This window comes from Osmerus mordax, chromosome 3 (genome assembly GCF_038355195.1).
Source record: "Osmerus mordax isolate fOsmMor3 chromosome 3, fOsmMor3.pri, whole genome shotgun sequence".
NCBI lineage: Eukaryota > Metazoa > Chordata > Actinopteri > Osmeriformes > Osmeridae > Osmerus > Osmerus mordax.
The window spans coordinates 16,850,782-16,877,238 of record NC_090052.1 but is presented as its reverse complement, the minus strand read 5'-3'; the positions used below and the strand labels follow the sequence as shown (position 1 = coordinate 16,877,238).

The following is a 26,457-nucleotide window of genomic DNA, read 5'->3' as shown; positions in this document are numbered from 1 at the left end:
AGGCAGGGAGTACTTTGCAGTACCTTGATGAGTTACAATATGGTCATGTATTCCTTTCAAGGACAGAAACTTACCCCATGCTGTGTCCTAGAAGGAAATATTCTATAGAAACTGTATTTGTACTTGTTTATTCCAATGTATATAAGTCACTCTGTAACCCACCCACTTCATTCATTTGACCAGGTGCCAGGCATTTATGGACCAATGATCCCAGGCCTACTACAAATAAACCATCAGGTTAAACCTTTTAATTGATAATCTTTGTTTTTCTTGGGCATCAACACAGCAGATAAGTTTCACACTTCTGATATCTTAATGTCGTAAGATAATCTTCCGCAAACGGAATTGACACGTCAAATAGAACATCGTGTTTCCATAGTTGCTGTGGTTTTCAGTGTCCACACTCTTAGCACTTTCAGTTCCTCAACTCATGTACAGCAGTGTTTCTATACTGGTCTAGAAACACTGCTGTACATAACCTCAGGACCCGCATTGACCTTGTTGATTAGGTCGGAACCGGGGGGAGGCGACCATCCCCACACCATCTCGCCCACCAGTTGAGCGCCACAGAATGTCGTGTCATGGCCAATGAGAACGATGCATATGGCAGGAGGAAACGTCCTTCTTTCGTTGCAGAAGTGCCTGCACATTGTGTTATGACTACAAAACATTGAAAACGACATGACTGTCAACGTGAGATGGCGAGAAGTTTTTGTTTGGTCGTCGATGACTCCATCGATGCGGTTTCCGTTGAAAGTAAAATATGTTGAAATAACAACTGAACATCTGCTGTGCTAAGTGTATTGTTCGAGGCGTTGTCGCACCCTCGTTAAATCTGTTACTGCTGGTCAACTGAAGACCAACATATAATTGGAGCAGAACGGAAGTGGATAAAGAAAGGGCTTCATTGTTCTCACTGAGAATTGTGGGCATCTATAGTTACAACGTTGATAGTCAGCAGGGGCAGATACAGTCAAAGACTGGGAGCGGACGGCTATATACCTGTCATCAGCATCAGAATTAAAAGCTGACCGCACGACCAAGCGCGGGTTTCTACACTAGCATTGTTCTCGATCACAATGAGCCCTCCCAACCCTGAGTCGTCCTAACCTTACTGTGTGTCTGCTGTGCGTCAACACAGCTGTTAAAGTGACAGGGGACAAGTCGGAGACAAGAAAGGTTGACGATGGAGACTGTTGGAAAGGGGGGAGGGGGGCCCATACAGAGAAGGAAAGGAACACACAGCGACAAAGATAGCTCTCCCCTGCTGCACTTCGTGTCGTCATTCACAAAGACCACAACCACCGCTGGTCCATGTGGTAGCAGCAGCAGCAGCAAAGTTACTCCACTTCGCTCCCCAGCCGACCCCTCCTCTTTTCCATCCTTGTCCCCGGGGCGTGACTCAGACACCAAGTCAGCTGAAAGTCGGCCCAGAAATCCCCAGCATGTCAGAGAGCCAGAAACAGCCCAGAAGCCCAGACCTCCACTGCCAGACAAAGAAAGAAAGAGGAAGAGAGGAGGAGACAGAGAGATTGAAACTGACAGCAAGTTCTAGGCCTCTGATCAAAAAACATTCTGTACTTTTATCTCTGTATTGGTGATGTCAGCAGAGCCCTAAATGTCACAGCAGTCGTTTGACTGAGTTAGTGCATAGGCTGAAGTCTCTTCTGAACTTCTCACTGCTGTAAGAGAATACAAAACACTTTGGAAAACAAAAGAAGACATTTCTTCAGTATCCCACCTTGGCTAACTGTTAAAAGGGTTAAGCCCTGGTTTATTTTGCGTTGAGGCAATGCTTTCCTTCCTCACCATGATAAGCAGGGAATGTCTTCTGATGCTGGGTGAGTCCCATTGGGAATCTGTTTAATTAGTTGTCATGTTGCCATGGAGAAGGTTCTGCGATGTAAAATGGTTAGGTTGGTTGGAAAACTTGCTTCAGTGGAATTTGAGGCGCTAACGTGCTGATGAGGAGACTTCATTGGGGATAACTCCTCTTTGTCGCTCTCTATCAGATTTAAAACAAACTGGCCCATTTTTTATACTTTAAAAGTATGGCCTTTTATAATTTACAATATTTACATTCATGTATTTATTAGTGATGTGTTAGTGATCAGTCTTTGCTAATCTATGATTTCTAGTGAGTTGTGTGTTTCATCCTCAGCTTCAGCAGCTACACAGTTGGGTAGTATTTTATTAACTTATCAACTTGCTGTATGTGTGTGTTGAAATAAACTCACAACATACCTTTAATTATGTTTAGTTATGTTTTTTACCTATAATTGACATCCTTTTTCACAGCTCACTGAGAAATATTCACTTAGATTACACAGATGCACTTTGTTATTTCCCTAAGCTCCTATGACTGACGACTAAAACCAATGATCTAACGTTTTCATCAGCTTGCAACCCTAATCCTCTTGCGATAAAATAGTAAAATAGTTATAGCTATTTAAAAACTAAAGTAATATTCTGTGGTTTATTTGTGTTTGCCACGTGGCAGTATTGTGAATTATTTTAACTACTCGCCACATTTCACAAATTTGGAATGTACATAGGACTACAATTGACAGAGGACATTTTTGCCTTAAAGCTCTTTGGTGCAGGAAGTCACATATTACTGTACATTACTGCATATTTTTTAAAGTAACATTCTCAACACTGATTCATAATAAGTGGTCCTGTTGTCTTAACACTCTCCAAGCTTTTATCCTGTACTTTGAGACAGAAATCTCCAAGCCCAAGGGAACACTGAATGAATAAGAACCACAGGGAGTGAGAGAGGGAAATGGAAAGATAGAAAAACACAGTCTCTATTCTTCAACCCAAACTTTTTTGGTCTCTCTCTACAGAGGCCCACTGTGCTTTTAATGGATATACATCATGAGCTCATCCCTGACCAAAATACTTGTCTGATAATGCCCACACACACCCACACACTCACAAACACTCTCTTAATGTACACTCGCACACATCGGTTTCTCACAGACACGCTCAACTACGCAAACTCTTTCAGACAAGTTAACATTGTCCCTCTTGTTGCCATGACATCACAGCAACATGATAACACAGAGCTGAATGTGAGAAGGAAGGAACTCTTTGATGATCTCTGACAAAAAAACAAAATGGCCTACTGGTATGGTTGACTGTAATATTCTGGGAAAGTCCTTGGAGAGCTACAGTGGCAACTAGAACAATTTTGTCTGTCTGGCACAATGAAAATATATTGGTTTGCAGCAATTATTATTTTTGAGACAATTATTTTAACTTCTTGGGTGTTTATTTGATTCATCAACATAGTATAACAGAACTAAAACCTTAATGTTGCTCAAATGATCCACTCTGCTACTACTGGTGTCTAATTCTGCCACAATCCTAGTTGACCTGCCTGTTTTAGCAATAGTCATTATCCCCAATATTATGCCAATGGCCAGTTTCCTGCTACACAGGAAGTTGTCACCTCTTGAGACACATGGGGTTCATGGGTTATACAGGCAAATCCTGTGAGCACAATTGGTGTGGAAACAACAACAATCAAAGGAAATCAGTATGTTAGGGCACTTATTTGCAGAAGGCACTGCCAGATGTTTACATTATCTCCTCAAAGTAAGATAGTGTATTTATCTCAAAATAATCAGAGAACACACACAATGTACCTGTTTGAAAAGCATAGGGTTACAGATTACGCACTGAAGTGACATACTTCCGCTTCCCTTGTAGCTCTTCTTGTCTCCTTGGAGATGGTGCTGGGATGTCCCCAAGGATTCCAAAAACAACGAAATACATGCATTGGTATGAGTATCTCTCATCTGGAGAACAGGATCAGAGAATGATGTGCAAATAACATGTTCTCTCAAAAGTTCGTTTTTAGGTTCAGTAATTTCTGCATTGCTTTCTTATTTTATAAACATTGCTCAATAGATACTTATTGGATGTATATCCTGAAAATGCTCACTGTACTGTAGCTTTTTATTTACTTTTTCAATAGTCATTCATCTCTCTAGTGAAGGATTAATCATTATCGCTCGCTTGTATTCCTTCGTTTGTCTGGTGTTTTCTCTCAGACATAGACGAGTGTGAGGATCCTATCTGTGTTGAACATGCTCAGTGCTTCAACACCAATGGCAGTTACTACTGTCGGTGTCATCTGGGCTTTACTCCACAGGACAGGAACTTCAACGCCTCAGAGTCTGTAAAATGTCAAGGTAAAAAAAGTGTTTGTTATTATAATATAATTATATTATACATTATAATTATTATACATAATTATAATTCATATAATTATGATACAGGAAATGTTTATTTTCCTAAAACATATAAGAAAATGTGATGAGACTTATTCTACTGTAAAACACCAACAATGCTGCATGATATTACTGTAATGCCATATGATGCATGCACTTCAGAGCTGACATTATGTCTTTCTGTTGCCCCCTAAGATGTCAACGAGTGTGCTGAAAACGAGGATATCTGTGGTCCTAATTCAGAATGTATCAATACGATGGGCAACTATTCTTGCACGTGTCTTCTTGGCTTTGTCTCAAGTAACGGAAAGGAGACCTTTCTTCCTGGTGAAGGAGTCACATGTAACGGTAAGTGGACATTGAAAGAAGGTGTGTGCTTACTGCTATTGTCAGTAGGTTTACATTCAAAGCCCAAAGTGAACGTTCAACATGTCTGATCTTGACATTTGATGGATGAGACCACAAACTGATCTACCTGGTGGTGTCATGCTTCTCTGGTCTTCTTATTTATATTTTTATTTAATTTTTTCCCCATTATATTATGGGAAGTCAGATGGCTGAGCGGTTAGGGCTATTAATCAGCAGATTGTTGGTTTGATTCCCAGCCATGCCAAAATGACGTTGTGTCCTTGGGCAAGGCACTTCACCCTACTTGCCTCGAGGAGAATGTCCCTGTACTTACTGTAAGTCGCTCTGGATAAGAGCGTCTGCTAAATGACTACATGTAAATGTATTTACTCTCTCTTACTTTACTATTTTCTGCAGACAGAGATGAGTGTGAAGAGGATGACATATGTGGGCAGCATAAGTGCAACAACACCCAAGGAAGTTACCAATGCGTCTGTGACTCTGGGTTTAGACGTGAAAATGACGGATTATGCAAGGGTAAGATCTGTAACATATCTATTGTGTGTTGAATAGGCTACAGATGTCTGTAGAGTGCTCAAAGTGTTGTTCATAAGTGTGAATCAAGAGATGTTTAATACCTAAAGGCTCTAAGTCTCTTATCTGCAGAGATGTGTAAGATAGATCCTTCACTCTGTGGAAATGGAAACTGTACCACTAAAGCTGATGGCTATAACTGTGCCTGCCACGTCGGATTCACCAACTATGGCAATGAACAGTCCAGGTGCAAAGGTGAAGTGATTCACAAACTCAACTGTTTCTAAAATATATGTTCCATGCGCCATGTGCAAGGGGTTCACCACCACCCTACTCCATTTCAATGTCTAAATCCACTCTTGTTTTCCCACAGAGCTGAACTGTGAGACATTTAACTCTGACGACAATCTCGAGGTAGGAGTCTCTATCATTGCATACTCCACGACAGTGCAAAATCCCTCACCTTCTATGTTGTGTGTCATCAATCCCCTCTCTGTCTTTCTTCCCTTCCCTTGTTCTCAGATGCTCCCCGATATACAGAACGTAATGACTCTGCTGAGGAACAGTTGTCTGGAGCTGAGTGAGACAGAAGGGCTGGTGGGGGCCCGGCAAGTGGAGGGAGAGTTCCTGCTGGAGGTACAGTACTTCCACTCATTCCATTTACAGCCAGAGATTAACCCACTACCTAACGGCACACATTACACGTGGGAGGCGAATTACTTCATAACATCTCCACCAATGCTGGAGGTACACCTCACCACATATGGCATACTGTACTGGGATGGGGATACCTCAGTGGGAAAGCATTTGAGTGCGGATCAAGTGGTTGCATGTTCAAATACCCCCTTGTCTATCGCCTTGGATGAAAGTGTCTGCTTATTAAAAATAACGTACTATTTTATTGCCACACATAGATGCTCATGTCCCATAATGTGTAACATGGGTCAGGAGGTATCACCATAATACTACTGTGCTAAGCAGAATTCTTCTGTCTGCTATATATTGTTATCTGATCAAATTCAGGATGCGTTGTTGGGCTGAGGTATTTGGTACAGTCTCTGGTTCTGACTCGTACTCCTCATTTCTCCTCAACAACCTCCTCCTCCCTTCCTCTCCTCTCCCTCCCCTCTGTGTGTGGGTCTAGGCTCTGTTGTCTATGATAGATGGGCTCCTGCAAGGCGGGCCACTTAATGATAACAGGAAAATGACAGTCCTTCTGGAGTTTGTGGAGAATGCATTAAAGCTGATCGGACCCATGATGAACAGCCCCAGGACCAGTCGCTCCTACAACCAAGTCGGTAAGAGAGAGCCAGCAGAACATAAGAGCAATATTTATGTCCCTCCTGTACTTTCCTGTTCTCAAAGCAAGACATAAACTTAGGACTGTTTTGGCTTCAAAGCCACCACACAGAAGCAGTCAAGAGGTCAGTTATGTTTTCTGTGACCGGGTTAACTGTTTCTTTTTCTTTTTTTTTAATCAAAATTGTTGCTACTTACCTTATTGTTCAATTGACAAACACGTCCTTATTGTGTTTGGTGGGATCTAAATGTTATCACTTGACAGAGGTGGAGCTGCTGAAGAGAGGTGCAGACGTCCCGTGGGGGGCTGTCTCCTTGTCCTCCAAACACACACGTCTGAACAGCAGCTGGGAGACTGCTGCAGGAGATGCGTCATCCTACCCAGGTTACACTCATTTTCATTGACATGGAATGTATCTTTTATCCAAAGACAGACAGCAGGGGATTTGAACCTGCAAGATTTTCATCTAGTCAAGTGCTCCTCCGCGGAGCTTTACCTATCCCATCTTTAGCATTGAGCTTAAAAGCTATAACGTTGAGCATGACTGTACTGATATCCTATGGAGAAATAGACTGTCCACTTCTACTGGGTGTTGACTAACCCCAGACTTGCTTCCTGTCCCTGTGTGTGAACATCACAGGTTTTGCAACCATATCCCTCCTCACCTATAAGGGTCTGCATACATCCAAACAGACCTTCTTTAGGAGCGGGAAGAAATCTGAGGACCAGACGCAACTCAACTCCAAAGTGGTGACGGTCAGCGTTAGCAACACCAACACCACGCTCCTCACAGAGCCCGTGGTGTTCACTTTTTACCATCTGCAGCAGGTAAAACGAAAAACACCGTCTCCATTCAACTTCGTCGCCGTCATTTCCTGATTGTCGTAGCGTCAGTGACTCCACCGTTCTAAAGTGCTGTGCGCTTGTCTCCCAGTCTGATAATGGGTCGCGTAGCTGTGTGTATTGGGAGCCCAAGCTGGACGGTGGATCGTGGTCTGACCGAGGTTGCACTGTGTTGGAGTCCGAGACGGATTACACAGTGTGCTCCTGTAGTCACCTCAGCAGCTTTGCTGTGCTCATGGCCCTCCATGAAGTAAAGGTGAGGGTATACCTGCAGCTACCTTACCACCCCAACAGATAGCACACACTCGTTTCGATCCCTCCGTTGTCGCCATGGCGTGACCTTGGGTGACCTCTCTTGCGTTGGGTTTTATCAAACATCTCGAAGGTCTTGTTTTGGATACGAAGTGTACCCCTAAGTTGAACCCTAACCCGATATTGAGATGTCAGCATTACAACAGGTCCGCCTGTCTTTTCCATCTGTACCGTTTGTTCATCCATCTTCCCCCGAAACAGGACGAGTTCCAGCTGCGGGTGATCACCTGGGTGGGCCTGTCCCTGTCTCTAGTTTGCCTGTTCCTCTGCATCCTCACCTTCACCCTGTTCCGCTCCATCCAGAGCACCCGCAACACCATCCACCTCCACCTCTGCATCAGCCTCTTCATTGCAGACTTTGTCTTCCTCGCCGGCATCACCCGCACAGAGAACCCGGTAACTTGTGACACAATCATAGCGTCGCATCGGGGAGGGTGAACAAAGAATAGTATTTTGTTTCTTTATTTCAACTATGAAAGCATCTGAGATTGTCCTGTACGAACCCTAATCCTCTCTCTCTCTCTCTCTCTTTTTTCTTGATTCTGTCTCCCCCTTCAGGTTAGCTGTGGGATTGTCGCAGGGTTGCTGCACTATTTCTTCCTGGCAGCGTTTTGTTGGATGTGTCTGGAGGGGGTACAGCTCTTCAGGATGGTGGTGCTGGTCTTCAACACCACCTTCAAACCTCTCTACATGATGGCAGGGGGCTATGGGGTCCCTGCCATCATCGTCCTCCTGTCTGCCATTATCAATGCTAAGGGATATGGCACGACGCGCTAGTGAGTTGCCACTGCCCTCTAGTCTGAATCTGAATTGAAGAGAATGAAGTCATTTCAATCATATTGTTCAATATACCAATTTAGGGATTGTATGTCATGTACAGATACTCAGCATGAATGTGTATTGTGTGTGTTTTAGCTGTTGGCTCAGCCTGGAAGATAACTTCATTTGGAGTTTCTTTGGCCCTGTCTGTGTCATCATCATGGTGAGTAAGTGTGGAGCATAGATCAAAGAAAAGTACCCTTTGTCTACAGATCAACATTTGTTTGATCCTACGTTTTTCTCATCCTGACCTGAAAGACGAACCGAATCCCTGTTTCTCCTCTAGGTGAACGTCTTCTTCTTCCTCATCACTGTGTGGAAGCTGGCCCAGAAGTTCTCGAGCCTCAACCCTGACCTCGACAACCTACGCAAGATCAAGTGAGTTCACCGGACTAGGCCGCCAGACTAGCCATTGGACGGTCAAACATGTTCAGGATCTCAACGTGTGCTCTTTGGCACTCTCTGCAGGGCCTTCACCATTACTGCGGTGGCTCAGCTGTGTGTGCTGGGCACCATGTGGATCTTTGGCGTTTTCCAGTTTGACCAGGGCACTCTGGCCATGTCCTATCTCTTCACCATCCTAAACAGCCTCCAAGGAGTGTTGATCTTTGTCATGCACTGTCTGCTCTCCAAACCGGTGAGTCACACACACACTCTTTTCACCGTTTTTTTGGTCACTGTTCAGTTCCTAAGTGGATTAGCGCGTATACATTAGAAATACTGCACCTCATTCGATCAAGATACTCACAAGCATGCTTGTTACTGCACGTGGGTCTGTATAGAAATGTACTGCACATTTGGAATGACTGCGCTCTCTTTGGTTTTTGCTTCTTGTAGGTGAGAGAGGAGTACAGCAAGTTCCTATCCAGGGTCTGTGCACCAGAAAAGAAGAAGTACTCAGAGTTCAGTTCTAACCAAACAAGCAAATCCCAGGTTTGTGAGAAAGTTGTAGTCACCCTTGCGATGTTACATCTTTCATTATATCTTCATTCATCTAACAACCACAACCAGTGCATTCCCCCTAATTACATTCCCCAGTTTTAGACCAATCCTATTAAAGTACAACAAAGGTATCCATGTAATACAATTCCCATTAAATACCAATTAAATTGACCAGGCATTTTGTGGAGCCAATTGCTTTTAGCAGTTTTACTGCTTAATGGAAAAATAACCCTCCAGAGACCCGTTGAATAAATCAGACCGTTAATTTAAACCAATGAGCTATGTGTGGGCAGTGTATAGTACTAGAGCAGAGATGGAATTTGTCCAGTTCTTTCCCCTCCAATGAGACTGAAGAACATCCAAAAATGACCTCAGCAACACAAAGGAAGAACAATTACTGAGGAGATACTTTTTGATCTATTTACAAGCAAAAATGAGTGAGGTAATCCAGAAATTATGAAAGGAAGTTGTTATGTGAAGTGATGCATGTAGTCTGGGAGTTGTCCGAGCACATTTAACAAAATGTATATGGATTCTTTGTGTGCTCTCTGTTTTCTCCTAGACTTCCAAGAGTGCCCAGAACACTGGAGAGTCTCACATTTAACCAAACAATTAATGATCAAGGATCTTCTCACACTGTCGGACTTTGTAATTAGTTCACACATGGAAACCCTGTTAGCCTGAGGTTGGATAAGGAGGTGGCCATGTTGTTAATAGCACGTACTGTAAATATTGAGCTGGTCTAAAGCATTGAGAGGAAAGATATAAAAGGCTATTTATTGTATGTTGTATTGTAGTATTTTATGTGTTGTTACATAGACAGTTCTGATAGATTTCGAACTGAAGCTGGGCAAATCTCTGTTTTACACATTGGCTTAGTTATAATTTGTTCAGTATCATCCAGGTACTTTATATAATTTTTTAAGACAATCAAGAGGAAAAGCATCAATGACAAAACGATCAAATGTTGCTTAGATGTTTTCTGTTGGTGTTTGTATGTTCATGTCATATATGTATTTATATATTTTCAAACCATATCTATCCAAAAAGGGAGCAAGATGGAATTGGAATGTAAAATGTGCAGTATTTTTATTATTCTGTGTTATAGTCTCATCTGATGATTAGCTACAATGCCCGTCCTTGACCTGGAGGTTGCTATGTGCAGGAATATTTGTAAAGTTAGCTCTGAACAACCACAAATAAGCTTTTCCTTTTAGCTTAATGTTAAGAATATTTTATTAAGTGCAACAGCAATATGGATATTAATATTCATAAAATAGAAAGATTGATGCAATAACGTACCAAACATGTACTCTTCATCAGTTATTTTTTGTACAAATAAAATATTACATGTCTGAAGTGTTGAAGTCTGATTTTAATTATTCGTAGTCATTTAAGAAATGCAAACAGGAAATGTCACTGCAATCCATTGCTATTATGTAAAAATGTTGGCCTTGCATTTGTAAAAGTGTTTTCCGGTTAGTATCAGTCGGTTTAGTCTGACTCTAATCTTGTGTGGTGAAGCAGGAAGGAGAAGAGGTGCCATCAGGGATGCCAGCCAGTCTCAAAAACATTTTTTAGATAGATTATTTATAGCTTCAGCTATTCTGTAGAATCAAAAGGTTTCATGAAAATGAAATGACATAATTATTTACTGATCATGTGAGCGACTTACAATAAGTACAGGGACATGCCCCCGAGGCAAGTAGGGTGAAGTGCCTTGCTTGGGCACGTTGTGTTTTCCCCTTTCCCCTCACCTCGAATGGTGAGGGGAAAGGCGTCATGGTATCTTTAATCATGGTGTTTCGTTTTGTTGTTTGAAGCTAATGTCCTCAGGATCACACAGGTGCCTTTGAGGCAATCCATGCCAATGACAGCTGAACATGACGGAAACCAAATGAATACACTGTTAAACATGACATGACACGTAGTCTCGTGGTGTGGAAGAGATTCGCCGCACAAAATGTCACGGGTAGGCTCAACACTGAGAGAAAAGGAGACGGAAAGGGGGGACGGAAAGAGCGAGAAGGAAAGAGAAAGAGAGCGGGAGCAGAGTGTGGAGAGCGGTGAATGGAGGACAGGGACGGTTTCTGACTATAAAGTGCTGAGAGACTGAGAAGAGACAAGCTACCAACACCCCTGGCTGTTGAGTTGAGTGTGACAGACTGAGGCTGTCACCACTGGAGATAAGACAGGCAGATTTGGTCACCAGACAGGTAAGACTCGGCTCTTTCTCTTTGCTCCAGTCTGTGGCATTTCATCCAGTTTCATCTGTGACTAATTGTGCAAAGTAAGCTGATGCTTCATTGAAATATCAGGCGGTGATGCATTTACATGCAAGACATTCCAAAGGTTACCATCTCCACCAAAATCCAGTACATGACAAAGATTGTGGTACTCCATCTTTAATATTTTAGTGCACAGTGTCTGTGATGAAGTTAGTGAGTAAGATGTCAGTGACACACACAGTTATGGAATTATAGATAGTGCAGCTAGTGCTAAGTTTTTCTAAGTGGCTTTGGTACCTGCATTTCTCAGGTGACATTTGAAATTCTAAAAAGTGCAGTACCTCCACATCATCTAGTCACTTATGCACATCATAAAAGCACTTTCTCATTATTTTGACCAAATTGACAATGCTCTGGTACTTACATTTACATTACATTACATTTTACATTTAGTCATTTAGCAGACACTCTTATCCAGAGCGACTTACAGTAAGTACAGGGACATTCCCCCGAGGAAAGTAGGGTGAAGTGCCTTGCCCAAGGACACAACGTCATTTGGTTGGCATAGCCGGGAATCGAACTAGCAACCTTCTGATTACTAGCCCGATTCCCTAACCACTCAGCCATCTGACTCCTTGAACTGTATTTACTTTCAATAGAATTATCTGATCTACAATGATCTGTTGTTTCCTATATTATCAATTGCTTGTGTCCTGTTGATTAGAATGTAGGCTATTATATTGGTTCTCTGTTAAATAGTTTCACCCCCACAAACATCTAGACATTTAGTTAATTACAGGAGTCATGACATGCACAATGGCTGAGCTAGTTGTCATAATTGTAGGCCTAAGTCATCATACAATGCTACATGTACAGTTCTGCCGAAGGGGCATTTGCTATGTTTACATTAGCATTTGTATTTTTTCTTTGTGCTATGAAGTTTTGTAAAATAGTCTTGTATTTTCTGATTCACATTAACATGAATAACACACCGTCAACCCATCTAGGAGACTAAATTAGTAAGAACATTGCTCCTGTCGAATGGACATTTTCTAATCATCAAGTTACAGACTCCTGGGCACAACTGTTTCATGTTTAATTATTTTTAGCGGCCTCGAAGTGCTCATCCAAACAACCAAGGTACCGCACATCCTTGGGTCCAAAGATGGACTGGACACCTGCAAAATTATAACTTTGGACAGTGCCTGGTTCTCAAGCTAATTGTTCCTCTAAAAACATACTATAAAACTTGCACACATACACACACACAGATTCCTTGCATTATAGTATAGATTGGTTTAGGATTGTTAGGGAATGTATAGTAAGCTGTTTTGTATCTCTTTCAGCGTGGCATGTGTGCACCAGTGACCTCACATACAGGCCCTTCATTCATGGACCTGGAGGGAGTGTCATTGCTCATGGCATCAATTTGAAGCCTTGTCCCATCCAATGACATGATGGGTTTGACATCACAAATCTCTTTTGTTGCTGCCTATTCCCCATCTCTTTTCGTAGAACCATTTGCTGCTTTGTCATTTATTCCCTCTCTGACAGGAAATTGCAGCTTGTTATGGCTGTTCTGCTTGTCCACTCCACGATTCCTTGATTGGCATGAAAGTACCCCCCCACAAAAATTGGAGAGGTGACAAAAGAAGATGTGAAAGTGACACAAAAGTGCCAGAAATTATGGGATGCCATAAATGTTGGTGAAGTTGACAAAGCCGTGCTGGTGTCTGGGACCTTGATAGATGATACATTTCCTCAGAGCGGCATCATTCTCTGTTGCACATTCTTTCTTCATCCATTCCATTCAACCTATATAACTTTTCCTATCACTCTTTCCCTCTTACAGAGACACACATACTGCAAATAGGAAAGTAAGATCCAATTTCGGATTAAATAATACTGTATAGAATGAAACGGTGTGAGATGTTAATGCCGCTGTTGTCAGGCATTCAAGCAAGCAAAAGACTTGCAGTGAAGACTTCAGAAATTCTCATGCATCACATGTACGTACTGGATGATGCTTGACTAGGGCTGAGTGGAAATCAAGCTCTGAGAGAAATAAAGCTCTGAGAGAAATCAAGCTCTGAGAGAAATCAAGCTCTGAGAGATATCAAGCTCTGAGAGATATCAAGCTCTGAGAGAAATCAAGCTCTAGGACACCTCAAACACATACATGACATCATTGCATACTTTTCCACTTCTGAATAATTGACTTTTAGTTTCTGCTTCTGTGCAGATGACACCTTGCTGGCCTATCACATCATGTCCACAGTTTCATCCCTGTCCTCTGCTTTGTTCCTCCCGGAGCTCAACTTCTCTGCAAACCCCAGACCCCAGGCCTTCAATGCCAGCTTGTCTGAACCAACCCCACCTCCCTCCTTGAGCCTGTCCTGCTTTACCATGACCCTAGGGGCTCTCTCCAACCTCACTGCTCTAGGCATCCTGACCAAATCCCGAGTGAGACAACGCCAGCGTGCCAAGGCTCCGTTCCTGCAGCTGGCCAAGATCCTGCTGGTGGCCGACCTGGGATCTCAGGGGATCCCTGGAGCCTTCGCCCTCTATCTGCACCTGGCTCTGAGTCAAGGACACAGGGCTACAGTAAGACAAACTGAGCCAGGAAAGGAAGTCTGCCAGGCATTTGGGGCCACCATGGTCTTCTTTGGCCTGTGCCCACTTCTGCTGGGCAGTGCCATGGCTGTGGAGTGCTGTACAGGCCATCACGCAACCCCTGCTTCACGCGGGGGTTGCGTTAAGCAGGCGTGCAAGCCTCTGCCCTAGTCTTCTCAGGTCTGGCTGGGACTCTCAGCACTCATCCATCCTCTCCCTGCTTTGCAACACCTTGAGTGGGTTGGCACTGCTGCATGCCGGACAAGCTTGCGAGGATTCAGGAAAAAACCTTCTGGACGATATGGGACCTCCGCCTCTGCCTCATCCTCCTCCTGTTCCCTGGATGTTGAAATGATGGCCCAACTGGCTCTCTTCACTTCAGTTTCCTGTGTGTGCTGAGGCCCCTTCATAGTGAGTCAATTTTGACACTTGCATTTCATCATCCTTTAGTTTCCCCTTGACTGATGGAAGTCACCATTCTAAATCGGCCTATTCGTGTTACTTGTATTCATATAATAAGATTTCATTATGTACAGTTTTCCATTTTACTACATGTAGCCTATAGCACAAACCACTAGGTTTAACTACTATGAATAGTTTCTCTCTCTCTATCTCTCTCACACACACAAACACACACAGCTCTTCATATACATTTCTGAAGGTCGGTAGTATTACGTAGGTTCTGTGTCTCAGTCACAGCGTCTGCTTCTGGGTCTACGCTATCCTGGACCCGTAGGTCTACATCCTGCTGAGACGAGCAGTGCTTCGTAGGCTATGTGGTGTGTTCCAGCCTGAGAGGTTGACAATACAGAGCAGCTCCTTCTCGGAGTTGCGCAAGAAGCCCAGCAGTCTGAAATGAGCAGAGTAGACTTCTGGAGAATGCAAATATCCAATTTATTTAAGTGTTATTAAAATACTTAAGAAATCAATGGAAACATTTGCTAACACAATCCTAAATGAAGGCAATGCGTGTTAACAATTCATAAAGTGTTACGTGAACTGGAAAATGTTTTATTTCCAAAACAACTATGAACACCTTGAACAGATTTTAAAAAATCAAAGACACGTTAGGCTATCCTAATTCAAATACTAATCCAATCTGACTGAAGTAATGTGATAATCTGTTGTCTTATTAAAGCTCATGCGTAGTCTTCTATTGCTGTTTCCCAATTCCCACATGCATCAACTGGCTAGTGTTAGCAGTAGCATGGCAGCGCAGCGCAGGGTGGTCTGAAACGGATTCTGTCTGATATCGTCCAATTGAATTGAGCAGAGAGTTTGATGGGCGTCTACGCTATCAAATAGATGAGCTCACTGAGACGTGTGGTGCATTTTTGTACTGGTCGCACTGCAATAACACACAATATGGAGTAGAAAGAATAGTCGAATGCGGTTTCACTCAAAAATATAACATTTATCAGTTGGATAGCTTTTCGTATCATATTTTTTTTATCTCGATCTCGGTTACGCGTAAACAATGACATATGTTTAATGAAATAGACGATGAAGTAACAATTCGCGTTTACTAGAAACTGTGTCGCAAACTACAGTTAATATTACTAAATTACAGGATAAGCTACGGGTTTGGCTCATTTACAATACAGTACCTGGCGTTGGCAGTTGGAACTCGTACCATAGTTGAGTGAAACCCAACAAGTATTCCCGTTTTCCTCGACAGGGTTTTTAGGTGAAAGGTTAAAAACATCGCTCTAAGTATTTCGCCGTTTAATCGTGTAGCCTATCATACTGTAGGTAAGTGTAATCGATAGTTTACTTTACAAATCACGTACAATTTGCCAATAGTCTGATTTCAGGCAAATTGACTGAGAAGTGAATGGATCGATTATTTAATAACTGATGTTCTCTGTTCTCCTATCTCGATTATACATACCTTTGGCATAGTTGTGACTGAAGAAGTGGATATCCTCCAACAGTGAATTTGCTTAAGAAGTGGGTATACTGTGAGTCTAATGAGTGTAATTGCCTACACCCTTGATTACACTTCTTACACTTGACCACACGTCCCACTTTATTTCTCCTCTTCACCATCCTTTGCATTGCAAGAATGCGCAATGTGGCAAAAGCTTCAGTGACTGTGGGCTCCCTGGGCCTGATGCGCCTCCTCGGGGTGCCCTGGTCCTGGAGCCTGGCAGCAAGCTTCGGAGTCTACCTGGGCATAGGTGGATGGAAGTACTTCTACATTGCAGTACGCACAGCCAAAAGAGACCTCAAGTGAGCATTTGACAAAAACCTTTGGTGTTTTTGTGCTACTTTAATGAGTTGCCATCGATTTCTCCGTAGACTATGCTATAGAATGTCAACCAAGTAATCGTTACGATGTCTCCTCAAAATTCTCAGTGGCCTCTATGTGCTCTTGCAAGTGAAGTTGGCTCTGTGGCGGCACCTGCGTCGTCGAAGCAACATCCCCTCCATCTTTGCCCAGACAGTGAAGCTCCACCCTGATAAACCAGCTCTGGTGTATGAGGCCACAGGGGAGACATGGACCTTCACCCAGTTGGATCAGTTGTCCAACTCTGTGGCCCAGTGGGCACTGGCCCAGGGCTGGGTGTCTGGGGATGTGGTAGCCCTATTCATGGAGAGCCGGCCACTGCAGGTGGCCCTGTGGCTGGGTCTGGCCAAGGTCGGGGTGGAGGCAGCTCTGATCAACTTCAACCTGCGTCTTGACTCCCTCGTGCACTGTATCGGTGTATCCGCATCACGAGGGATTGTCTTTGGAGCAGAGCTTGCTGACGGTAAGTGGGGGTTTTTGCCAATGGAGGAAGAGGGAAATCCAATCCATTTGATTTGGTGGGCTACATTCTGTCTTATCTATGTTACTGTGAAGCTCTTTGGATCTCTCCCGTTCTCCCGTCAGCTATGCTGGAGGTCAATTCTTCCCTGAACCAGTCCATGGTACGATTCTGCACAGGAGAGCTCAGTCCAGATCGCCTGGCCTCTCTAGGAGCCCAGCCTCTGGACCCCATCTTAGCATCAGCATCAAGACAGCCGCCTCCCCCCTGTTACCCTCTGAAAGGCTTCAATGGTAGGCGGCCGTTCAGGTTTGGTGATACATTCTCAAGATGACGAGCTTGTCTTAGGCAACGGCCTGTAATTTATGTTTGAAGTTTTAGCCATACAGTTTTACGGAAGTACAGTGACTGTATTGCCATAAAAACTCAACCTTTATGTTCAAATCTAAATCCTTCAGCTTGGAGAATGTTACAGGCTGTGCTCCCTCCTCTCACAGACCAGGACCATCAAGGGATAGCTTGTGGCTTGTAGGTTTTAGCTATGGAGCCAAGGGACAGCTTGCATTTCTGTTCTCTATATTTTACCACAGCTTACGCTGGATACGTAATATCACGTATCAATGTTTCTTTTTAAAGAGCTTGTGTGTGTGTGTGTGTGTGTGTGTGTGAGAGAGAGAGAGAGAGAGAGAGAGAGAAAGAAAGAGAGAGAGAGAGCCAGAGAGAGAGAGAGAGCCAGTAAAGCAGTGATTTAATTTCATTAAAGTCATTTTTCCTAAGAAGTACCTGTTTATACATGTAGTAACCACAAATACACTGTATAAAGTCATTAAAGTGTCTACCACACTATATTATTACTCAACTGGAAAGGGAATGGGACACTCTCCTGGGACAAGTGCACGTAAACATGAAGCATGTTTTCCACTTGTATAATAGTATGTAAGTACACAGAAGCTCCTATGTAACTATAACAGGTTTACAGATACATAAGGATAGGGTCATCTTGTGTTTCCATGGTTTTCCCCCCTTGCCCATTGGCTCCAACCCCACTCGTCCTCCATCTTTGTCCTTACAGATCGCTTGTTCTATATATACACCTCTGGGACTACTGGCCTCCCCAAAGCTGCCATTGTGGTACACAGCCGGTGAGTCTTCCATCATCCTGGCTTCCAGATGGGAAACACACTTGGCTCCGTGGTGGACTTCATGTTGCTACAGCACAGCCAGGTGCTATGTTTTGAGGTCCCGTTTTGATGCCGTGTTATTTCCTCCCACAGGTATTATCGTATCGCTGCTTTCGGATACTATGCCTTCCGCATGCGCGCCGACGACGTCATCTACGACTGCCTGCCCCTCTACCACTCGGCAGGTAAATGAAACGCAGAGCCAGTTGGGTCTGTTCTGTATTCAGACGGTGAGGAACTTTCATTATCTCGTGTGCACTTTCGTACGTCACCTTGGATAAAGGCCTCTGATGGAGGACATGTAAAAGTATGGAATTATGGGATACTGTGTCTACACTCTCTCCCCCTGTCTATGCCCGTCTGTGTCTGCTCTGTGTCTATCTTTTCCTTTTGTCTTCAGTTGTAGGCTTGATGGCCTCACTTAATCACTGCTTATACTTGTCATTCTGTTTTCCCCGCCTGTACAGGTAACATCATGGGAGTAGGGCAGTGTCTCATCAATGGACTCACTGTGGTGGTGAAGAAGAAATTCTCTGCCAGTCGTTTCTGGGAAGATTGTATCAAGTACAACTGCACTGTGAGTGGTTCTCCATGTTGATATTTCCTGGTAGTGTGTACAACGGTGCCAGTCAGATGAGAGGATTTGCTTTAAGATTCATTCTCAAAGCCCTCGGTAAATCATGTCTGTGCCTGTCTTATGCCCACACACAACCCTGCAGGTGGTGCAGTACATAGGTGAGATCTGTCGATACCTCCTGTCCCAGCCCGTGCGTCCTTCTGAGAAGGGCCACCGGGTCCGTCTGGCGGTCGGGAACGGCCTCCGCCCCAGCGTGTGGGAAGCTTTCACGGAGCGCTTTGGCGTCGCCCAGGTCGGGGAGTTCTACGGAGCTACCGAATGCAACTGTAGCATTGCCAACATGGATGGCAAGGTCAGGGGGGGAGGGGTCATGAAGTCTTGAGCGGAAGTGCCTTCAGTCTTCGGCTCTTTGCGTGTCGTGGCGTTTCAGCTGTGTGGTCTCCTCCGCAGGTGGGAGCGTGTGGGTTCAACAGCCGCATCCTGCCCAACGTGTATCCTATCCGCCTGGTGAAGGTGGAAGAGGAGACCATGGAGCTGGTGAGAGACAGCCAGGGCCTCTGTGTGCCCTGTCTCCCTGGTAAGAGACCCCATCTGATAAACGGATGACCGAGCCAATCAGCGGCCAGGCCTGTACTCGTTCAACCCCTCTGTCCCCTCCAGGCGAGCCAGGGCTGCTGGTGGGTCGGATCAACCAGCAGGACCCGCTGCGGCGCTTCGACGGCTACGCCAGCCAAGACGCCACCAGGAAGAAGATTGCGCACAATGTCTTTAAAAAGAATGATTCGGCATATCTGTCAGGTGGGGGGCCTCAGTGTTTTACGGTTCAGTTTGGCATTTCATACAGGGCCGCTGCTTTAGTATTTGCCCAACCAACCAACCAACCCCCCCCCCCCAGTCAAAGCAGTCTAGAACTGTGCCTGATGTCATATAATCTTATTGTCCATTAGTTGATCGTGTTCCTCACCTCCTCTCCTCTGCTCTCTTCCCTGCTGTGACCAGGCGATGTCCTTGTGATGGACGAGCTTGGATACATGTACTTCCGGGACCGTAGCGGGGACACGTTCCGTTGGCGGGGGGAGAACGTCTCCACCACGGAGGTGGAGGGCACTCTGAGCACCCTGCTGGGCCAGGCAGACGTGGCAGTGTATGGGGTGACAGTGCCAGGTTAGACCAGCCTCCCTCTCCCCCATGGCACATTGACCCGACCTGAGCGATGAGGAAGAGGGATGATCTGTGTGTGTGTGTGTTTCCTGTTCAGGCGTGGAGGGAAAGGCAGGGATGGCAGCTGTTGCGGACACAACAGGGAATTTTGACTGTGCGGCTTTCCTGCAAGGGGTTCAACAGGCACTGCCCCCTTACGCTCGTCCTGTGTTCCTGCGAATCTCACCACAAGTCGACACGACAGGTCAGCAGACTGTTTTGGCCCCTTTTTGTTTTTTTTTACCCTTTGCCCCCTGGTATTCTATTTCCCATTCCCACATTCACATTTAGTCATTTAGCAGACGCTCTTATCCTGAGCGACTTACAGTAAGTACAGGGACACTCCCCCGAGGCAAGTAGGGTGAAGTGCCTTGCCCAAGGACACAACGTCATTTTGTCCGGAGAGGAATCGAACCGGCAACCTTCTGATTACTAGCCCGATTCCCTAACCGCTCAGCCACCTGACTCCCTTTCCATTCCTCCACTCCATTCCTTCTCCGTGTGTGTCTGCTTCTCTCATCCAGGCACATTTAAGATCCAGAAGACTCGGCTGCAGAGGGAAGGATACGACCCGCGCTTCTCAACTGACCAGATCTACTTTCTAAACTCCAGGGCAGGGCATTATGAGGCTGTGACGGAGGCTCTGCACAGTGCCATAGTGGAGGGCCGGATGTTTCTATGAAATTGAGTGGAGAGGCACTGTGAAGAGGGCCTCAACTGAACACGTACTGTAGAAAGAGGAGGCAGAGTGATGCGATGAGCTATCCATCCCATCCGCCCTACACCAGCTACCTAGATCTGAACCCTTCAGGGCCTCATAGATGGAATGGCTACTGATTAATCAATAGTCTCCATGAAGTACTGTTACCATTGTTTTAACACTGTATGAATAATACCCCAGTTCTCACAAGAGGGAGTTTTACCTTTATACTTTATTTTTAATTCCTCAGTTAGCCAAATGAACACCGCTAAGCCTTTGAGCTACAATGCACTTAAAGTTTGGATTCTGTGGGTATTACTTGAAGCGGTTATGCTGTTAGAAGGAGCAGATCTGATGATTAGAAGGCGAGTAAAAGGCAAAGCACCTTAGTTACAGAGTTTTAATGAACAGAAATGCCTCCAACCTTGCAGTTATGTTCTACAAGCACAGTTTAGTTGAAAATAACGTTTCACAGATTTAGGAAATACTTGACTGTCCATGTTTGAGTGAGTTACTGTGTCGGTGAGACTGTGAGGTCGCACATTATGGGAAGCCACATGCAATGCGAACGCCCACATTTCCCACAACACAAGATATTTTTGATTGCAAGATTGCATAAAACTAAATCGACTCTTTATCATGTTTGAAGTAATGGCTGATTTGTTCTCTAACATGATTATTCTCACAATATTATGTGCCTTACTTTGGTGCCCATGGTGTCCTAAAGTCTTTTGTCTTCATGCTGTCCGAGAGAGAACTTCAGCCAAGAAAGTTACCAGTTCATAACAATTTCTTGCATTCATGCTGAAAAGCTTACTTAAAATTGCTAAATTATTGTAACTGTGTTTTTCCTTTAGAGTAACATTGTTACTATGACTGATTGTGAATAGTAATAATATACTTGCTCTGCCCTTCCAAGCAATTTTTGGGTGTAATGCAAAAAATGAATATTTTAAAGAGACAACCGTTTATCTATTATTATTTAAAAGCTAGTTCTAATTTAGCATATTCCTGAGCTTTTTTTTTACTTAATAAAGTACACACCATTCTCACACAGGTCAAGACAAATAAGTATCGACTAAACATGCTTCATTCATAAATGACTTGATATTCACCTCTAGGTAGTACACACCATGTTGTTAGTAAGGTAGTATGGTTTTTTTCCACACATTTCCGTCTGTTGACGCTCCATGCAGGCGCCCTACATTTCTACAGAAACGGACAGCCTCATAGGCAGGACTTTCAGAGGGTGCTCCTTACAGGCCGTGCAGAAGTAAGGGAACGCCCTGGGTATGATGAGGTCAGAGAAAGCGTAGAGGGGCCTCCGCTCCCGGGGGTCGTAGAAGGTCAACTTGCCCCTGTCCATGTCCAGCACAATCCTGATCACCTGTGGCTCTTGTTTCATAGTCAGGTCTTCCCAAGGGGCGGTGCAGGCCTTGTGCTCTCCGTTGCGAAACCGTATCGTCCAATATCCCTCCGATGGCGTCAGGACGTGCTTCCCCTTCCTGTTGATGGACTCGCTGGCCACGCCCACCACCCAATAGGAGTTGTTCTTCACCTCCACCTCCCAGCTGTGGCGGCCGGAGCAGAAGCCCACGGAGCCCAGCAGCTCGGCGCTGATGTCAAAGCGCTCGGGGTTGTCCGGCAGCTTGAAGATCTGGGCGCCGCACTGCACCGACGTCAGGTCCTCTGACAGGACGAAGCAGCACGCCGCCGTGTTGGGGTCCAGAATCACAGGGGCTATAGGCAGAGACAGACGATACACAGACGCAATTAGTAATACAAGGGAGAGAGGATGGGGCAGGAAGGATGTGTGGAATGATGGCGTCAGGCTCCGATGACTCACTGTATGAAATGATGCTCTTCATGTTATCCCAGATGTGGAATTTCAGGGAGCCCAGGTGCTTGGCCACGTCGATTAAGGCTCCGGAGATTTCCTGTGGATCCAGGGGCTTGCGCCAGGTTCTGGAAGGACATCAGGATTACAGTCGTACAGTCATATTTCCATTATAAAGGAGTGCAGCCAGCCACTGCCAAGTCTGAATCCTGTGTTGATAAGACTGGGTCTATTTTGTAGTCGTTATTGGGTATCGTCGGATTAGCTATTTCATGACTGACCCATGGGTCATACCCTTGACCCCTAACTGCACTTACCTCTTAATAGTATCCTTGTAGTTCTGAAAGAGACAGATATACATGTCTTAAATGGACACATACGGTATTCATGTTTTCAAGTACTGCTTTATCATTTCAGATTGAGTTTAGATTGTGTTTGTCAATTCAGTTCACGGGTCATCGTTTTACCTGCAGGAATGGTATGTCCGGAGATCTCATCTCCTGCTCCACGATCCTGATTGTATTGGAGAGGGACGTGAGCTCGTTTGACATCTCCTCAAGCTTCATGTTTATCGTCTGACACTTCAGGTCCTCTTCAGCCTTGAGTTCCATCAGTCTAGTTGCCTCTTCGTCTCTGAGAAACTGGTGTAAAGCCTCAAATTCATCCTTGATCTGCCTCTCTGTATGCTCTGCCTGGTTCTGGAATGACAAGATTGGAGGGCCACAATCTATATTAACATGTGAGCACTGTATATACTTAGAATAAGTCACAATGCACTGCTAAAAATACTCTACCTTGATATGCGCTGTTGTTTGATCACAAACAAGCTTAGCCTTCTTGTACAGCTTCAGCTTCTCCTTGAGTGGCTTCAATGCACTCTTGAGTTCTTCCTGGAATGGAATAGCAGCACATCAACACTTTAGCACCGGGTCAAGCTGGTAGCGGGCCAAGATGTTGGCACGACATGGAGCTTTCAACGGCCACTGCAGCATCGTGTCGGGAATGAGAGAGAAGGACCGACGAAGAAGGCAGATGAGCCTCATGCCATGGCAACAGAAGAGTATGGGTCATGCAGTTGAGCGACTTAATTTAGAGCAGAGAGAGATGATAACGACGACGTGACCACTCAGAGTCGGATCCTACATTAGCCTTGCTTTACTCGTGGTTCCTTCATCTCCAGAGAGGGTCACAGAGGTGACAGGTGTGCATGAGTGGTATGCGGAGGGGCACACACTTGAGAAACCTTGTGGGACTCTGGTTTCAGTGACCCCAGAGGCCCTCTGACCCACCCAAAATATGAGTCTATTATTAGAGCAATATTAAACTCTCCCAGAAGCGACAAGTATATTCCTGTTAGAATAAATAAGACTTGGAGAAGTACAAGAGTGTTTATACACAGTTTGAGTTTCAGTTTTGTAAAAAAATAAGACTTGTATAGTCTTCTCTGTCATGTTAAGATGGGTGTTCCTAGTAGACACTATTTGTGAGTGTCGAAGTATCAATAAGTAGCAAAAGCTGTCAGTACTGAATAACAATAGCGTTAGTGGACCACTTACAGTGCACACAAATTGCAATACCACATACGCTGTACTGAAAAACAAATAAGATAGGGAACTTATGTACACAATGTAAATTGTGTTTAGTGTAATTATATCCATTTATACATAACATTTCCTCTCCTACCTTACAGTCAAGTGCACCCTCCTCAACAGGGTAGAGTCTGTGCCCCTTGTGTGCTGCTGTCGCCTGGCACACTCCACAAGTGGGCTCCAAGTCCTCCAGGCAGAACCATGTGAGCTTTTCTCCATGCATCTTACATGCCAGAGGATCATCATTCCTTTTGTATTCCCTGTAGGATTCACAGGACTTCTCCAGCATAGTGCTCACTATAATCTCGTCCATTGAGGAATGACGCAAGCACAGGGGACAGCAGTGAGACTCCTTACCCCCTTGAGTCTCCCAGCAGTCCTTCAGACAAGCTTTACAAAACTTATGTTTACAGGAAAGCAAAACAGGTTCCTTCAGAATATTTCCACAAATGGGGCAGGAGAGTTTGTCCTCGTGGAGAGGCTGTCTGGTTGCCATCTTTCCTCTGAGGTGGTTACCAGTTCAGCAAGGTCAGATAAGGTTTCCCTGCTCCTCCCACCATTGCAGATTCACCTCTTCCAAACGTCCTTGATGCTGGAAAACAAGCGTCCATTTATGGGATACTACAGGACTGTCCAATGAATTGATTAGGAGCTTGGAGTCTTTCAAGGACCAGAGCAGGTACCATTTCAATGACAAATGGAGAAAATATCCAGGACATGTCAGAGATTACTACGGGCCGGCCGTAAGTTTGTTTTCAGTTGTGGATGGGACAGCTTTTTCTAATAACTGATGTGGTTGTTGAAAATATTTTTTGAAATAAAAATGGGCAGGACAGTTTGTCCGTTTTCAAAAAGTTGTCTGATGATACAGACACTTAAAGGGCTGTGACTTGATGACTGATTAATTCCTTTCATTTTGTTATATAGTCTCAGGTAAGTTGTAAGACAGGAAAAGAAGTGGGTCGGCAAGAATAAGGTGGCCTATTGAAGAAACGGAAGAAACCAATAACCACAAATTAAGCTTGTTATTATTAAGGTATTATTAGATGGAGAGCACTTATTGCGTAGACTGGGTAGGAAAATACCCCACAACTGACCCTTGGAAAATTTTCTCACACCCAGGTCTGGACTTGGCCTTGGTCTATTTTTAACATTTGACCAATCCATCTTCTTAAGGAGTCACACAGTAAGACACTCCCATATTTGCTGTAAGGTGAATGTAGATCCTTTTTAAAATGTTGCAGAGAGTTAGCACCCTCCTAGGTATTTTGATATTGTGCTAATGAATATGGTACTGGATGTTTGTTTGTTTTGAAGTTATGCAGTAAATGTACAGATCCTGTCAGATATTTTGAGATATTATTGTATGTTTTCCTATTCAAGGGTCTTAGAACAGAGCAATGGATGGAGCCTTTTTTGAAAGACCAAGCTAGTAATGAGCCATGAGACTCAGGCACCCCTGTATGTGCAAGTGAGCAACAATGGGATGTTAAAGAGACAGATGAAATATCAAACGCGTAACCAGAGGGCCTATTTTTAGAGCAGAGAACCATGGAGAGGGGTTCCAGGATTGGAAACACAGCTGAGGGACACACAAGATTCCCATTATTCAGCAGAGGGAGGACTCATGTGCCACTCTCTGGCAGCACTGGCTAGACATCTGTATGCATCTGCACCAGGCCTTCTTCACCCAGCTGTCGTACAGTGACTTGTCAGGGATCCTTGTTATTTTGGTGTCAGCCTTGTCAACCATCCTGATCCAAGCTCAGTAGAATGTCAGCCCGCAAAACCAATGGGCATGAATTAAGCGACGTTGAAAGAATGGAACAAAATGGCATGCATTTCTACAATCGAGAAAGAGAAGTGGGATCACAAGAGTATGTGATGACATGAGTCAAGAACAGGGACAGGTGTGACGGTGTGATATGGGGCAAAAGGTTCTGTTTAAGTATTTAGGATGGGATGTGGACTCCCCACAACACAGAATTAGTGAAGCAGGCTTTAGTAAGCCCCTTGGGCTTACCTTACAGTCCTCCAAAGCTTCGTGAATAGGGTAAACTCTATGATTCATATGCCCTGACTTCCTGCACTGTGAGCAGATAGGTTCCAAGTCCCCAACACAGAAGAGGGTGAGTTTAGCTCCATGATCCACACATAATCTTTGGGTAGGTCCACGGTTCTCCTCAAAGCACAGAGGACACTCTTTAGAACCCTGCTGTTCCCAGAAGTTCTCCAGACATGGGTTACAGAAGTTGCAACCACAAGAAACGCAGCTGAGCACCACAGGAAGAAGGAAGATCTCCCCACATACAGCACATGAGGACTCATCTTCCATGAGAGATGAAATATTGCCATCCATTCTCCCTGGGAGCTGGTACTAGACTTATGTGTCTGAATCCAGGTCTGTGAGACACATATGTTCTGTATGTAGGCTATGGGTGTC

The 26,457-nt window shown here is 44.5% G+C and overlaps 3 protein-coding genes across 4 annotated transcripts; 2 read left to right on the top strand and 1 right to left on the bottom strand.

Annotated features, from left to right (window-relative positions):
• Window positions 1-1,460: 1,460 nt before the first annotated feature.
• On the top strand, window positions 1,461-10,694 carry LOC136940590 (adhesion G protein-coupled receptor E5-like). The gene is made up of 19 exons (XM_067232780.1): window positions 1,461-1,841; window positions 3,718-3,789; window positions 4,062-4,202; window positions 4,437-4,589; window positions 5,007-5,126; window positions 5,256-5,378; window positions 5,497-5,537; window positions 5,646-5,759; window positions 6,268-6,421; window positions 6,688-6,807; window positions 7,064-7,251; window positions 7,358-7,522; window positions 7,780-7,974; window positions 8,137-8,354; window positions 8,494-8,560; window positions 8,684-8,775; window positions 8,866-9,034; window positions 9,235-9,330; window positions 9,902-10,694. The coding sequence occupies exons 1-19, from the start codon at window positions 1,793-1,795 to the stop codon at window positions 9,941-9,943; spliced, it is 2,319 nt and encodes a 772-aa protein (XP_067088881.1). The 5' UTR covers window positions 1,461-1,792; the 3' UTR covers window positions 9,944-10,694.
• Window positions 10,695-15,531: 4,837 nt separating this feature from the next.
• On the top strand, window positions 15,532-21,290 carry slc27a1a (solute carrier family 27 member 1a). The gene is made up of 14 exons (XM_067232527.1): window positions 15,532-15,932; window positions 16,083-16,130; window positions 16,245-16,412; window positions 16,539-16,933; window positions 17,056-17,223; window positions 18,003-18,072; window positions 18,205-18,296; window positions 18,579-18,688; window positions 18,831-19,040; window positions 19,139-19,265; window positions 19,349-19,486; window positions 19,688-19,852; window positions 19,947-20,093; window positions 20,413-21,290. The coding sequence occupies exons 3-14, from the start codon at window positions 16,246-16,248 to the stop codon at window positions 20,568-20,570; spliced, it is 1,947 nt and encodes a 648-aa protein (XP_067088628.1). The 5' UTR covers window positions 15,532-15,932; window positions 16,083-16,130; window position 16,245; the 3' UTR covers window positions 20,571-21,290.
• On the bottom strand, window positions 20,803-26,353 carry trim35-13 (tripartite motif containing 35-13). Of its 2 annotated transcripts, none has more exons than XM_067232530.1 (6): window positions 26,038-26,353; window positions 23,220-23,315; window positions 22,893-23,123; window positions 22,743-22,765; window positions 22,435-22,553; window positions 20,803-22,328 (listed from the first exon to the last, which is right to left on the bottom strand). In XM_067232530.1, the coding sequence occupies exons 1-6, from the start codon at window positions 26,347-26,349 to the stop codon at window positions 21,790-21,792; spliced, it is 1,320 nt and encodes a 439-aa protein (XP_067088631.1). In that variant the 5' UTR covers window positions 26,350-26,353; the 3' UTR covers window positions 20,803-21,789. The 2 variants fall into 2 exon arrangements, with proteins under 2 accessions (XP_067088631.1, XP_067088629.1); XM_067232528.1 differs by lacking the exon at window positions 26,038-26,353 and adding an exon at window positions 24,109-25,895.
• Between the last annotated feature and the right edge of the window lie 104 nt (window positions 26,354-26,457).

Excerpts from the sequence above, each read along its gene's own strand:
- LOC136940590 (XM_067232780.1), top strand. The coding sequence starts at position 1,793 with ATGCTTTCCTTCCTCACCATGATAAGCAGGGAATGTCTTCTGATGCTG. Across the intron at positions 1,842-3,717 it reads GGAATGTCTTCTGATGCTGG|CTCTTCTTGTCTCCTTGGAG; the intron begins GTGAGTCCCATT and ends CTTCCCTTGTAG. Across the intron at positions 5,538-5,645 it reads ACTCTGACGACAATCTCGAG|ATGCTCCCCGATATACAGAA; the intron begins GTAGGAGTCTCT and ends CCTTGTTCTCAG.
- trim35-13 (XM_067232528.1), bottom strand. The coding sequence starts at position 24,510 with ATGGCAACCAGACAGCCTCTCCACGAGGACAAACTCTCCTGCCCCATT. Across the intron at positions 23,124-23,219 it reads AAACAACAGCGCATATCAAG|AACCAGGCAGAGCATACAGA; the intron begins GTAGAGTATTTT and ends TTGTCATTCCAG. Across the intron at positions 22,329-22,434 it reads GAAGAGCATCATTTCATACA|CCCCTGTGATTCTGGACCCC; the intron begins GTGAGTCATCGG and ends CTCTGCCTATAG.
- slc27a1a (XM_067232527.1), top strand. The coding sequence starts at position 16,246 with ATGCGCAATGTGGCAAAAGCTTCAGTGACTGTGGGCTCCCTGGGCCTG. Across the intron at positions 16,413-16,538 it reads ACAGCCAAAAGAGACCTCAA|TGGCCTCTATGTGCTCTTGC; the intron begins GTGAGCATTTGA and ends CAAAATTCTCAG. Across the intron at positions 19,853-19,946 it reads GTATGGGGTGACAGTGCCAG|GCGTGGAGGGAAAGGCAGGG; the intron begins GTTAGACCAGCC and ends TTTCCTGTTCAG.